Source organism: Tyto alba, unplaced genomic scaffold (genome assembly GCF_018691265.1).
Source record: "Tyto alba isolate M040663 unplaced genomic scaffold, T.alba_DEE_v4.0 Super-Scaffold_22, whole genome shotgun sequence".
Classification (NCBI taxonomy): domain Eukaryota; kingdom Metazoa; phylum Chordata; class Aves; order Strigiformes; family Tytonidae; genus Tyto; species Tyto alba.
This window is the reverse complement of record NW_024881296.1, coordinates 37883114-37896201: the sequence shown is the minus strand read 5'-3', so window position 1 is coordinate 37896201 and position 13088 is coordinate 37883114. Positions and strand designations below refer to the sequence as shown.

At 35.6% G+C, this 13088-nt stretch overlaps 1 protein-coding gene across 2 annotated transcripts in view; it reads right to left on the bottom strand.

Annotated features, from left to right (window-relative positions):
- Positions 1–751: 751 nt before the first annotated feature.
- Positions 752–13088, bottom strand: part of GOPC (golgi associated PDZ and coiled-coil motif containing) — a 28716-nt gene continuing 16379 nt past the window's right edge. Inside the window, exons 3-9 of one of the 2 annotated variants that reach the window (XM_042795968.1) lie at positions 11852–11875; positions 8044–8219; positions 7619–7784; positions 6259–6354; positions 5296–5460; positions 4446–4626; positions 752–3926 (exon numbers count right to left, since the gene is read on the bottom strand). In XM_042795968.1, coding sequence (XP_042651902.1) covers positions 3808–3926; positions 4446–4626; positions 5296–5460; positions 6259–6354; positions 7619–7784; positions 8044–8219; positions 11852–11875 — 927 coding nt within the window. In that variant the 3' untranslated portion in view covers positions 752–3807. The remainder of the gene's footprint in view (positions 3927–4445; positions 4627–5295; positions 5461–6258; positions 6355–7618; positions 7785–8043; positions 8220–11851; positions 11876–13088) is intronic. The other variant, XM_042795969.1, reaches the window with a different exon arrangement.

Here is a 13088-nt window from a genome sequence, read left to right as displayed (position 1 = left end):
ATCTGTAACTTCAGTGGAAAATTCAGAAAATACTTATTATTCCTAATGCATGGAAAACAAAAAAGACAGAAAAAAGGCAATTTCCGTAATTTTACCCGTATGACTTAATCCTTTGACAGATCTGGGTCTTTATAGCTCTTCTTAGCCAAAGGCTTCAGAGTATTTATGGTATTATTATACAGTCAGACACTGCAAATATTTCCTTTTCTTCTTTTATTGAAAAACATTCAGCAGAAAATGCATTTCAATGGAATTTGAGACATGTCCGATAACTCTTACCTTTCTAAAAATATAATTTGCTATTAGCCATTTCTGGCCAAGGCTGGACTAGTGTCAAACTTCATGTTATGTGGTTTTGGTTTCCCTCATATTAGCTTTTTGGCTGGGTGTGGACTACATACTTAACAGAAAAAGATCACACACAGGGCTAGGTGTCTGTATTTTACATATAAAAACAGAAGAAAATTAAATACCAAACTTAATTAGGTGCAAAAATCACTGCAATGCAGAAGACTAAATAAATATAGGCTAATAAAAATATGTTATATTCATCTTAACTAGATGTATATATTTGTTGAAAATATTCTAGCTGCTACAGAAATTAGAGTAATCCATGAGGTAATGTTTGGACAGATATAATAAATACCTGAATTTTGTTTGGTACAACTGTGGATTAACATATATTCAGACAGACACAAACCCTTTTCACTGCCAAGAATACACTTCTACAAAGGAAATACTACATACAGTCTTTGATCAGAGTTAAATTTATTGCCATAAAGCACTTTCCTTAACTTACATGCTTTTAATTAACATTGGTCCCAGACACCAACAAACACTGTCCACCTTTAGCTTAAAATACAATTGTCTCACTGAAGATTTTTTTTTTTAATAGGCACGGAATTATCTACTCAAAAAAAAAAATTCGCAAAATTCTCTTTAGAATATTATTTTATTTTTTTTAAGTAAAAATATATATACACACACAAGTAAACCATTTTACACTTTAAAAAATAAAGATGAAGTCTGAATACTGACTTTCCAAAGAAATTCTCCCAAGCCTAATTCATTCAGTCTCTGGGAATCAGCAGGACTGGGTCTTCCAGTTACTGACAAAGGGAAGAACACACATTTGTCTATTGAATCTGGAAATCCCAACTTGCAAAATTTTTCTCAGTTTAAATATTAATCTCTAAGCATCTCAGTATGACTACAATAAACCAGCATGCTAAATCAGCTGGTAGGAAGTATGGAGTACATGGAGACAGACTGTAGTGTCTGAGCAAAATCCTCCCATTCGGGGCTTTCTAAACAAAGATTATAAAAACTGCAGGGAAGGAAACCTGGCGATAATTTACTGCTACCTGATTTGTCTACTCCTAGGCATTCTCCTCAGCAATTGTTCCTTCCATTGATCTCGTATATAGGTTAAAAATAGATAAGGTAAGAGCAGAGAAAGTGTCCAGTAGCTTCCAGAAGATGAGGAAAAGAGCACAGTATCATGAGCAACTGGTGGACAAGGAATGTTAGAAAAGTAACTCTGGAAACATTCTCCCACTTCAGGCTAAAACTGATCAAAAGCATTAACTGGAAAATAAGGTGGGCCAAGAAGTAAAGAAGGATGAATAAATTAAAAAATTCCCTTTTCCTTCAAATAAAGGGAAACTGTACAGGCAAATTTCTCTTTTTTAAAAGTTCCTAGACTAGTTGGATGAGTCTCATTTCTTACAACCGCAGCAAGAGTTCATACAGCAGTGACTTTCCAAAGACAAGATCCCTACTTGGCTCTGAACTATCCTCTCTGACAGAGAGGACATTGAGTGTTCCAGGCCACAGACCCACAGACAGTTTCAGAGTACATTCTGCTTGAGTAACTGTGGGAAAAAAACACAAATCTGGATGCAAAGTTACGGCAGTGGATTCATCTGCTAACACACAGCTAATGTGTCCTCAAGTTTCTGGAGCTTCAGAAAAAGAAACATGCCTGGGGACTTGTTTCTTCTTCACACAGCTTTATTTTTAAATACTAGTTTCTGTTTGGTGAGAACTGTACAGCTTTGACTATTTTAAAAACCTTCAACAGTATGCTGTATGACAAAGACTATTATAAAAAATGAACCAGATAACGTTATTCCACTGAGTAAGTGGAACTCATGCGCGCACGCACACACTCACAAAACGATCGTGTAAATAGCGAAGTTAAGGGATTTATAAATAGCAAAATCTTTGAATAAAGTATATACATTTTTAGGCTTCTTCTATAAACATATATATATAGTGCTCCTAGGAGAGACAAGTAACTGTGTTCTACATCACAATTTAGAACATAAGATTAGTTGATGTTACTCTAAAGGCCTTTGAGGTTTTTGTCTTATGTGTGTACATCCTGCACAGTAGAACTTGCAAAGACGTCTTTTCACATTAGTTCCTCTCTCAACGTACAAAATCTTATCTCTTCACATTACAGTCCACCAGCCTGCAGAGCAGTGAACAGGAAAGCCGGCATTGCATGCTGAAATAATAAATGCAATTACAATGTAGAACTTGCACGCGGAGAGTCCTGCACTTGACCAAAAGATCTACAAATGGAATATGAGAAAGCGGCCAAGAAACCATCCTCAATGTTCCCATTTGCAGCCATGCCGTGGGCCTTTAGATGCACACCAATTAAAAGCTATTTTAAGATACACTGCTCGTACGAAAGGAGTAACATTTTGTTTCAACAGTAAGACAATTATAGGTTAATACGACTGCCATAACATAACACAGATAGGGGCCAGACACCGTATGATTCTGAGCACCTCCTGTGAAGTACTGTGCACTCGACTTTCACTTCTTTAAAGGTTATTTTAATGTGAAATGAATATGCTCAGTACTCATCAAAAGCACTCAGCATTTGATAAGGTCAAGATGATGACCAACTCAAACCACTCTGCATTAGCAGTAACCATATCCACTCAAGAATGAACACTAAATTGATGATGCTCAGAAAAAAATACCAAAGGACCCACATAATTTTGAGTGGTTTTAAAACTAATTTTGCTTTTAAAACCCCACAGTACTCTGTTTAAATACTTTTGGAGCAAATTTCAAATGGAACAATTGGCAGTGATTTCATTAAAACAGTGCCAAAAATCTTACTCATAAAATGACCCTGGGCTGAAGGATCACGATGAGCAAGTTACTCCACTGTCCCATTTGGGTTTTGATAGTCTTTGCTCAAATGAAAGTTCTGGTTTTTACTATTCTGAGAAAAAAAAAAAAAAAAAAAAAAAAAGAACAACAAACTCTTTTAGAAGTTACAGTTCAAAAATCCTAAGTACAAAAACTCATGGATGCAATGGTACAATTCCCCCCCCTCATCCTTCTAGAGTTAAAGCTTATTTCACACCAAACTGAATAGTAGTTGTCCCTTTACGACATCAAAGGGTCAAAATTAAGCTGGCCACATCTTATTCTTACTTCCCTGGGGACATCAGTAAGATTGATAGTTGAATGTATTGAGGTTATCCTTTTTAGAAATCCCATGCTTTGGTGCTTATTATTAAAAGAAAATTCATTTCACATGCCATGTGTTAGATAACCACTGTGTGTCACGCAAAAGACAGTTTTCCACATTTAGGATTGCTCACAATGAAGCCCTGAGGTAACCGCCTTTTTTCCAGGCAACAGTAATACAGTTCCCTTTGACATCTAATCATCCTTTTACAACCTACACTAGTATATGCAACTTGGAGCAGTCAATATTGATTATCAATTGTTCCCAAATATGGGATCTGTCCAGTTTAATTTTTTGTTTCTTTGTTTTTAGGATAAAGACTCAGCAGAACGGGCTAATTTGGGTGCAGTGTCTTCTAACGCAGCTTCAACTGAATTCCTCAGGTCTCCATTTTCATGTCCATCAATACTTGGCTTCTTATCAAACACTGCAAGTTAAAAAGAAATTTTATTTAAGGAAGAGAAGCAATCTTGGCAAGGACAGATCAGTGAGCTTTATTTCAGAAACTGGAAAGTGTGCTGAAATGACTACTAAAATAAGAGCTAATAGATTTTTAACAGAACGTAGTATGACAGAAAAAAAAAAGGAACTGTTTCTATACCTCTCTGATCTAAAAAAAAGTATTTGAAGAAGCCAACAACATGAAGTGTTAAGGAGAATCAACTACTCCTAGACCAGAGTCAGGAAAATGTAAGAATAAATTTGAATTTCAACCTTTGGGAGAAGGCAATCACAAAAAACACTCCCACAGATTAATTCAGTTGTATCAAACTAAACCAGGCCAGTAAGTAAGGGACCAACCAAAACGAGCTGACAGCCTACTAGTAGGTTAACTGAATTAACAGATTAATTTTACAATTAATATAAACCCAGCATTTTCTAGAAACTGGCTTGCATATTGAGACTTCAGAATCAGACTGCATGGAACACATTTTAGAAGGTTTACCTTGTGAGGGTTTGACATCCACGTTTGCATCTTTCCTATTAGAACTTGAATTTGCACCTTCTTCCAATTCATCAAGATATAAACGGTAACGGTGTCCACTCTCATCCTCGTATTCTACATTTTCATCATCCGAATCAACTTCTGGAGCAACATACACTACTTCAAATTCAATCTCACCTCTCTAAAATGCAACAAAAATTACAGATTTACTTACTACTGCACAGCTACATACGGGATTACCGAGATGAGCCAGGTTACTAAAACAAATACACTTCACTGTTGTAAACACATTTACAGTTGTGTTGAATATTTTGGATATGTATCTCAATTAAGTTATTACCAACTAAACAAGTACAGCTTTGCAGCTAAGATTTACCAGTTACCTGAATTTCTTAGTTATGTACCAATATATTTCAAACGGTGACTCCTAGTGAGTAAGTTTTCTGATAAATTAAGTGTGCCTGTTAACTGTCTGAAGATGGGAAGCAGGGCAGGAAGAAAATTCTAACACAAAGCACGTAAGAAACACTGTTTGGCTGGAAGTGTTCAGTCATAAAAGAATAAAACGTGTGTCACTAGAGAATTATTTCTGTGGGGCAATGTAACAAGCTGATTTCCATCAGCCCTATTAAAGAATCATCAGCCAATACGTGGGTTTAACTGCACCAGCACTGACCCAGCATTTTTGTCCTTCAATTACAAGAAGTGTAAGGTGATACACCTTCAGGAATCACTGTAGCTTAGAATAACACTGTGCTTAACAGAAAACATTAAAATTCAAGGTAATTCAATAGGCAGAACACAGGAAGCACCTAAATGTGCCTGTGGGTAACAACAGGTCCCAACTGACCTGTTGGGAAAGAATAGTTACAGCTTCTTTATGTTTGGCATCTCTTAGATTAACTCCATTTACTGCCAGAATAGCATCGCCAACATGCAGCCCGCCACATCGATCAGCAGGTTGTCCAGGATGGATTTCAGAGATCAGTATTGGAACACCATGCTCCTTCCCACCCTGTCAAAAAGAAAAAAAAGAGAAAGATTAGAAGATTTCAATTAACTGAGATGTCCATTAGCATAAGGTCAACATTCTGGTAGTTGCTTTTAACATGCTTACTTCAACTTGAATTGTAGACAATTAGAAAGTATGCTTCAGACAAAAAAGCGTGCTTAAGAAGAATGCATGAGATGCTTCACTTAACTCTTCTCCCCACAAAACAATGGACAAATTCCAAATATATACTCGAAGAGTGAAAGGACATAATTCTGAATAACAGCAGTATAAAACTATATACAAGCAGATGAGACAACATCAAAACCTCATTGAAAAAGCCTATCAGGCACCATATTGGCTTGCAACAAACAATATTCATATTTAGAATGAAAGTGTAATAGTCAGCATTTTCAAAATTTGTTGTAAAAAGTTAAAACTGGTTTTGTGAGGTGTGAGATGTCAATACCAATATTTAAAAAAAAGTCACAATCACAACAGCTAAGCTTTGAAAGTTAGTTCTCAGGTGGTTTCTGCTCTTCTACAGACTTACCACACCTCAAATTCAGCACTGGCTAATCTGTTGAAGTGTCTATACCCTAAAAATAAGTTGAAAACATAAGTTTTACATAAAGTAGCAGTTACCTATTTCCTAATCTATCAAAATGAGTCTTCAAGTTCTATGGCCACAGCTATGCATTTGCGTATGCTTTTTTTTGTATGTTCTAACAATACATTCACTGATCCACATATTTTACAGAAGTACAAATACAAATTTAAATTGCTGCTTCTTTGCAGTGGAAAATAAATGCAAGTATTTACTGTGATTGAAATTCCTAGTCCTTCATGGTCTTCTTTAACTAGCAAAACTTTTCTGATTGGACCAACACCTTGACTCTTCTTTAAGGCATCAGGATCCTAGTTTGATTAAAAAAAAAAAAAAAAAAGCATAAATATAAAGGTGTGAACCAAAAAGTGACTCATTTCTGCACTTTGAGGTTTTTTTAATCATATACAGGCAGTATATCAACAATAAGAGTTTTAGACTAGCTCCACACAGGACAAACTTACTGCGCTCTTTTACAGAGAGGGTATGAACTCAGAAAGATTCCTCACTATGCACTCCTGATGAGAATAATTATTTCAATTATTTCAGTGCCGAGTGATGCACAACACAGAACTTAACTTCAAAAGTAGTAAATCAGCTGCATATTAAAAATATAAAGGGACTACATGAAGGAATGCTGATCATTACTGAAAAGTTCTATGAGATAAACTGCAATTTAAAACTAATCAAATGCTAGAAGATGATGTAATACAGTCCCAAGGAAGAGACTGATTGCTCAAGATTGTTTTTATTATAAAAAATAAACCAAACCATAACAAAAGTCACTCAACTCCAAATTACGAGGGACTAAATAAATCAAGGTATTTGTAAATTAATCAAGGCTTTTGTTAAGCCACTGTTGCCATTACACATACTCTTGAAATCACAAATATTTGTCCACCAACATTTTATATGCAATTAGCAAGATGAGAACTAAGATCCATCTGACCAACTAAGGTATTTAAAATTGATTAAAATTAAAGCACTTTCCTGAAAATGTTTGGTTTTATGCACTCAACACTGGGCTGATTAATAGGTCATGTGCCAAGAAGGGTGAGTTCTAACAAGGCTACCCACAGTGAAATGCCTTTTAAAGGTTTTATTTTAAAATACATACCTTTTGGAGGGAAAAAAAAAAATAGTTCTTTTACAGTGTCAATTTATCTGGCTCTTAAAATTTTTTTGAAAAATTAATTTCGGTTCAATCTAATCCTAAAAGCGTTGTTATTCTTGTTTTCTGTAAACAAGTTAGCTCCACATTTTGAAACTTGGGTAACAAAATTATGCTGTTAAATTAATTTTTAAACACACACATAGCAGAGGCTCAGTTTTCTAAAGGACTGCATGTTCCTAGGTAAGTCAAAGGAATTGTATCATCTTTCATGGTCATTTATGGGGACATGCTATTCAGCATGGAACTGTCCTTCGGCACAGAAAATAATTATATATTTAAAAGTGACATTTGAAAGAACGCAATATTGAAATTAAAACAATCACAAAAATTAAGAAATAACTCATATCTGTTTTCCACAAAGGCTCGAAATTATGGAAGAATGGCTCATCTTTTCAACTTACATGTCCTGGTGGTGCTTGCATCGGTCGTTTTAGATCATTCCGACCTCGACAAGCTCTAATAACGGTTTTGTGACGGTGAAGGTGTATTTCTGCTTCAAGCTGATTCCAGAGCTTGTCATGAGCAGGTCCTTTCATATCTCGGCCCAGTAACTGAATCTGCTGCACTCTACATAATGACAAAAAGAGTAAACCAACGTGCTGTATACAACTCATACCTTTCATCTGGCTACAGCACGCAGTCACGCAGCAACTAGTGCAAGAACTGTGAGGACTTTTGTTATTTCCTTTTATTCAGCTAACTGCAGATGTGAGACTTTTCCTGCTTAGTCTTAACTTTGGACCTGCCTCTGTGGGGGAGGACGCAAAGGAAGAAAACAACAACAAAAACCACTTCATGCTAAAGGGCATGCATTGACTTCACATACCTCCCAGCTAGTTCCTTATCTAAATACTTGGCGGCCAGTCTTGCTCCATAAACCTCGGCCTGAAGCACAGCTATGTGTCTGCGAAGTGCTTCATTTTCCTTCCTCAGCAACTTCACCTCAGCTTCCAGCTGAGCTTCTTTCACTTTTTCTTTCTTGTTAGCCTCAAGTTCTCTCTCCTTTAAAAAAAAAAAAAAAAAAAAAGTTGAAAGGCTTTTATCGAAGTTAATAATGAAAGAGCATTTACTGTTTCTGCACACACAATCTGAAATCACTCTCCTGCGTACAAGACACACATGCAGGAAAAAGAAAATGAAAGCAGGGACTCTCTCACTGCAACTAGTGGTTTGGATACTCTCCTCTGAGGAAAGGAGGCCTTGCATTCAATTTTGTGCCCCCGACATGATTTTTATCTAGTTTACAACTCCTTGGCACAAAATGCATATACTAATTCAAAATCCATGGATGAAAATTAACAACAATGCTTCTTCCTGTCACACAACGGTGGCAAAACTTAAGTTGCCTGAATATCATCCTTCTTTCCTGTGTTCAAATAGGAGATTCATACAAAGAAAGGAGTATTTTTAAAATAAAAAAGTAACTACAAAATCACTAAATATTTCAATTTGACAATATTCTTTAACTATTTTAATATGATTTTTAATATGATGTCAAGGAAATGTTCTGTAAGTCTGTATGCCCTTAAAATGACAGTTATTTTCATGCAAACAACTAAGAAATGTCTATCCAGAGACATTTCCAAATTAGAGACTGAAGACCACAAAAAGTCAGAGAATTCTACACATGAAGATGCCCACCCTGAGAAGCTTAAAAGATAAATTAGTGCAAAATATCTGTTAAAAAAAACAAATCAACACAAACAAACCAAACCCCACCACAATGAAACCCCACTTAAAACAAGTTATCTTCCATCTTCCCTGCCCCCCGCAGTGAAAAAGGAATGATGGAAATATAAATTACTCCTACCATGCTCCATCCCAAATGTACACAAAATGCATAGTCTACCTTTTCTAATACCCAGAGCACTGGAGTGGAAGGAATTAGAATGCTCAGATTGCTATTCTACAAAATCTACTTTAAGAGCAGCATATTCGACTACTTGTATGTTTTATATCCCTTCTACAAAGTGGGGAAAAAACCCACCACAAACCAGGACAGAGACACAGGATCTATCACCACTTCTTTTTAAGAATGGCTGTCAACTGAAACAGCAGTAAAACTAAGTTCACCATACCGCATTTTTGAAGACATTTAGAGTACCTAAAAAAACCCCTGTTCTCTGTACTTGTAGCAACGATATTGTGACACAAATAAACCCAGGAAGTGCTACTGAAGAAGCGATAGGACAGAAACAAAACTTTACAGAACTGGCAAGACAAATCTGTTACCAAATTGTGAATATGCTTTTTTACCGGATACACAACCATGAATATGGTTGATACTATCACATCGGAGAAACTAAGCAACGTAGGTCCTTCCAAAGAGAGATATTTTCACAATAGGTATATGTAAGCATTTATAGCTGTTTTCCAGAAAGTGGACTCTGAATTTGATGGACTCTACTACCTCCTTCATCGATTAAATACTTCTATCGGGTTAGATGAACAGAGTACATGACACACGCGTACGTGTTGGCCACAAACTGCCCGGCATACTGCTCAGGAGGGGCAGCAGAAAGACAGCTTGAAAACTGCCAGTATTTCACTTCCTGTAATTCCCACATTGACCCAGTTTCAGATCAGGTTTGACTCCATATGCCCGTTAGAAAACACGTCGCACAAAGCCACTTCTGGTCCCTGGCCTTTGGGTTGGGGATTGTCCCGTGAGATGATGCTTCAACAAATCGCTTTTTGAACTGCAGGATCACTCCTAAGTCAAGAATTTTGACTAATCTACATTGAAAGAATTGGAGTTTCTAAAATGATATCAATTCTCTCTATTATTATGATGGTCTTGGGCTGTTTTAATTCATATATACTGCCAGTAGCCAAAAGGCAATTACAAGAATTCAAGAGTGCCAACACGCTGCGCTGCCTCTGCCACACACTTCAGCTGTAAGAAGGGTCACACTTGAGACATAATGCACATTTTACAGTGGCTGGAGAGTCCATGTACAGGTAAAGTGTTCCTGTAACACTTACATTGGCTACGTACATACTGCCAATATTGCATCAAGATGCTCTAAATAGTACAGGCTCCCCGTTTGTGAACGTACTCACTTTTAGAACATCTTTTATTTGACAAATATATGAAGACTATAATTTATGACAGACATATGAAGGTACATTATTCACACCCAAACCTCCATCTGCTTCCTCACTGGGTATTTTTATGCTTTATTTACTGAATAAAATGTCATAAACTAAAAATTCATAATATCTCTGCCAATAATTTGTTAGAATGTACCAGTCCTGTTTTCTATTCAGAAAAAAGCTTTAGAGATGCACGAGTTCCTTGATGTATCTGAAATATGACTGGGGAGAAGAATTCTGACCTCATCCAGAAAAGTGAGCTGCTGAAGTGATCCAAAATATTTGATTACACTAGCAAATATAGCACACTTTATTTATACAAAGTAGCCAGCTTAAAAACTCTCATCATAATTGAAATTTTCCATTAATTTTCTCTGAATTTGGTTTGTCATTTAAACAGAAACTCAAATGATACATTTCTAAGTGGAATCACTTGAAGTCATGCATTGTAAATGTTATGCCTAAAATACATGGAACGATGTAATCCCACAAAATTGTTTCCTTCCTGTTTTCTCCATTACTATCACTATTGTTCTGTGACTGAGGTGAAGAATTATACTCAGAAGCTATTCTTCTTTGGACTATTTCCAACTGATCGCCACATGAATTAAAAAAATCAAAAGGTTTCCAATACAGAATCTCTGAAAATGTACTGAAAGAACATGTCTTGTTTTGAATGACTGTGGAGAAACGGGACAGAAGTCTCAAAAATGTTTAAAAAATTGAGGAAGTTACGGAATAGTTTCATGTTTTCTAGTGTCCACAGTACTGCACAGGTTCTGCAAAATAGCAAAAAATATATTTTCTGTTGGGAATATAAAAAAAAAAAAAAAAAATGCAACTGCAATGTTGAAGATCAAAGTTTACAGTTACCAGCTATCTCATGGGTTTTCAAAGAGCAAATATTGAGTAATGATAAGGTACATAACAGAATAAAAGTGGAAAAGCTGTTTAAAAACCTTTCAAGTCTATCACTGTGAAGGACTGAAAGATAGAAGTTAACTTTGCTTCACTTTTTCTTCTTATCTATCTATTATCGTGTTTATACTCTTCAGGCTGTTACATAAGCCAGTAAATCATATTAAATCATGCCCACAGAAAGAACTGAGAAAGGGAAAAGCAAGGAAAAGTTGACAGGATTATTATTATTTTTTTAAATACAGTGCATAGAATACTTTATATTACACTGAAATATGTACAGTGTTTATGCTTTAGAAATTGTGTAGCACCTTAGCATTTTTTGAGATATTGCCAGAACAATCTTTCAGAATGTCAAGTTGCCAGATATCGACACAGCTAATTTGAGGTGATAATAAATAAAAACACATACAGACTTAGGAAAGAGGGCACCAAAACTAGAAAAGAAAAGCTAAAATGGGAAGAAAATTCTTTACACAGCATCCTGACAACTGACAGGAAGAAGGAACAAGCCAGATCTGTTTTGCCAGTTTCTGAGGTCAACATATATATAAGTTGTTGCACAAAACAAAAGCACTGCTTAAACATAAAAAAAAAAAAAAGGCAATTACCATACTTACCATTTCATCCACAGAAAGGACAGACTTAAGACAGAAGAAAAGAGTTCCATAATTAGAGAAACAGTCAATAGGAACGTCAAGAAAATGCAACATAAATGAATTACTTGAAAGTAAATTATTTTATTAGAAGGCATAAAGAACAAGCACACTGCTATAAGTGTACTTAGCAGCAATTTAAGTATTCTGCAGTGAAAATTGAATTAAAAATCTTATTAAAATTTTAACCTTATTGTAGTATTAAAAACAATACTTTGCCATAAAATACCAAGAACCTTTACAGAGAATAGCAAGATAATGTGAAATGCATGAAACCAGTTTTGAAAGTATCATAGGAAATACACTCTGTAATATAACATCTGTTATACAGGTAATAAATTTTCTCCTTTCAGAAAGAATAACAAAATATGTATTACAAGGAGGACATAAAGGACAGAAAGAAGTAGCAAATTAGATATATCAGCTGTAGAACTCAAGAAAAAAAATAATTCAATCAGGCAACTTCATATTCTTACAAAGAGTTACTGTTCTTGGACTAAGCAGATACACCACTCCTAAAAAGGGATTTGGCCTAAACTACCTACATGATGTTATCAATTGCTTTGCAATCTGAAACATTTACAAATCTCTTAGTTCACCACTATGTACAGTTTTACAGTGTGTAGTGTATACATTTATGCTAACAGTCTATGTACAAAAGAAGAGCAGGTGACGTTAAAGCAAGCAGGAAGTTCACTCGTACAGATCTTTATTTCCCCATCATATATTCTGTTGACACAGCCCTCCTTTGTCCTGAGGCTTTCCGATTGCCAGAAGGTCAGCATGACAGTTTTTATTTACCCAAAACTCAGGTTTCCCATTTTCCCGTCATTTAAGCAGCCTCAGTTTTGCTTGTTCAAGCATCCCAGACCTTTATAGCTTTCTGCATCTAGAACAGTTTAAAGCTGAGCTTCTCTTCATTAAAACCATGAAATCCCTGAAGGCAAAGTAAAGCAAACTCAGAAGATTAGCCCTGATGTTTATAAAAAAAGAGGAACTAACTAGAATTAAGGAGAGAATATCAGTCTAGGATGTTAATAAAACTCAATTTCAACACAGATAAAAATCTGAAACAATGCAAGTAAAATGTATTTATTGTCACCCATAGGAAGAAAAACTGCTGTCAATAGTACGGAGATGAAATATATCTTTAGAAATTGTTTATAACAAGGTAAGGAAAAACAAGAAGGTTAAAAGTATT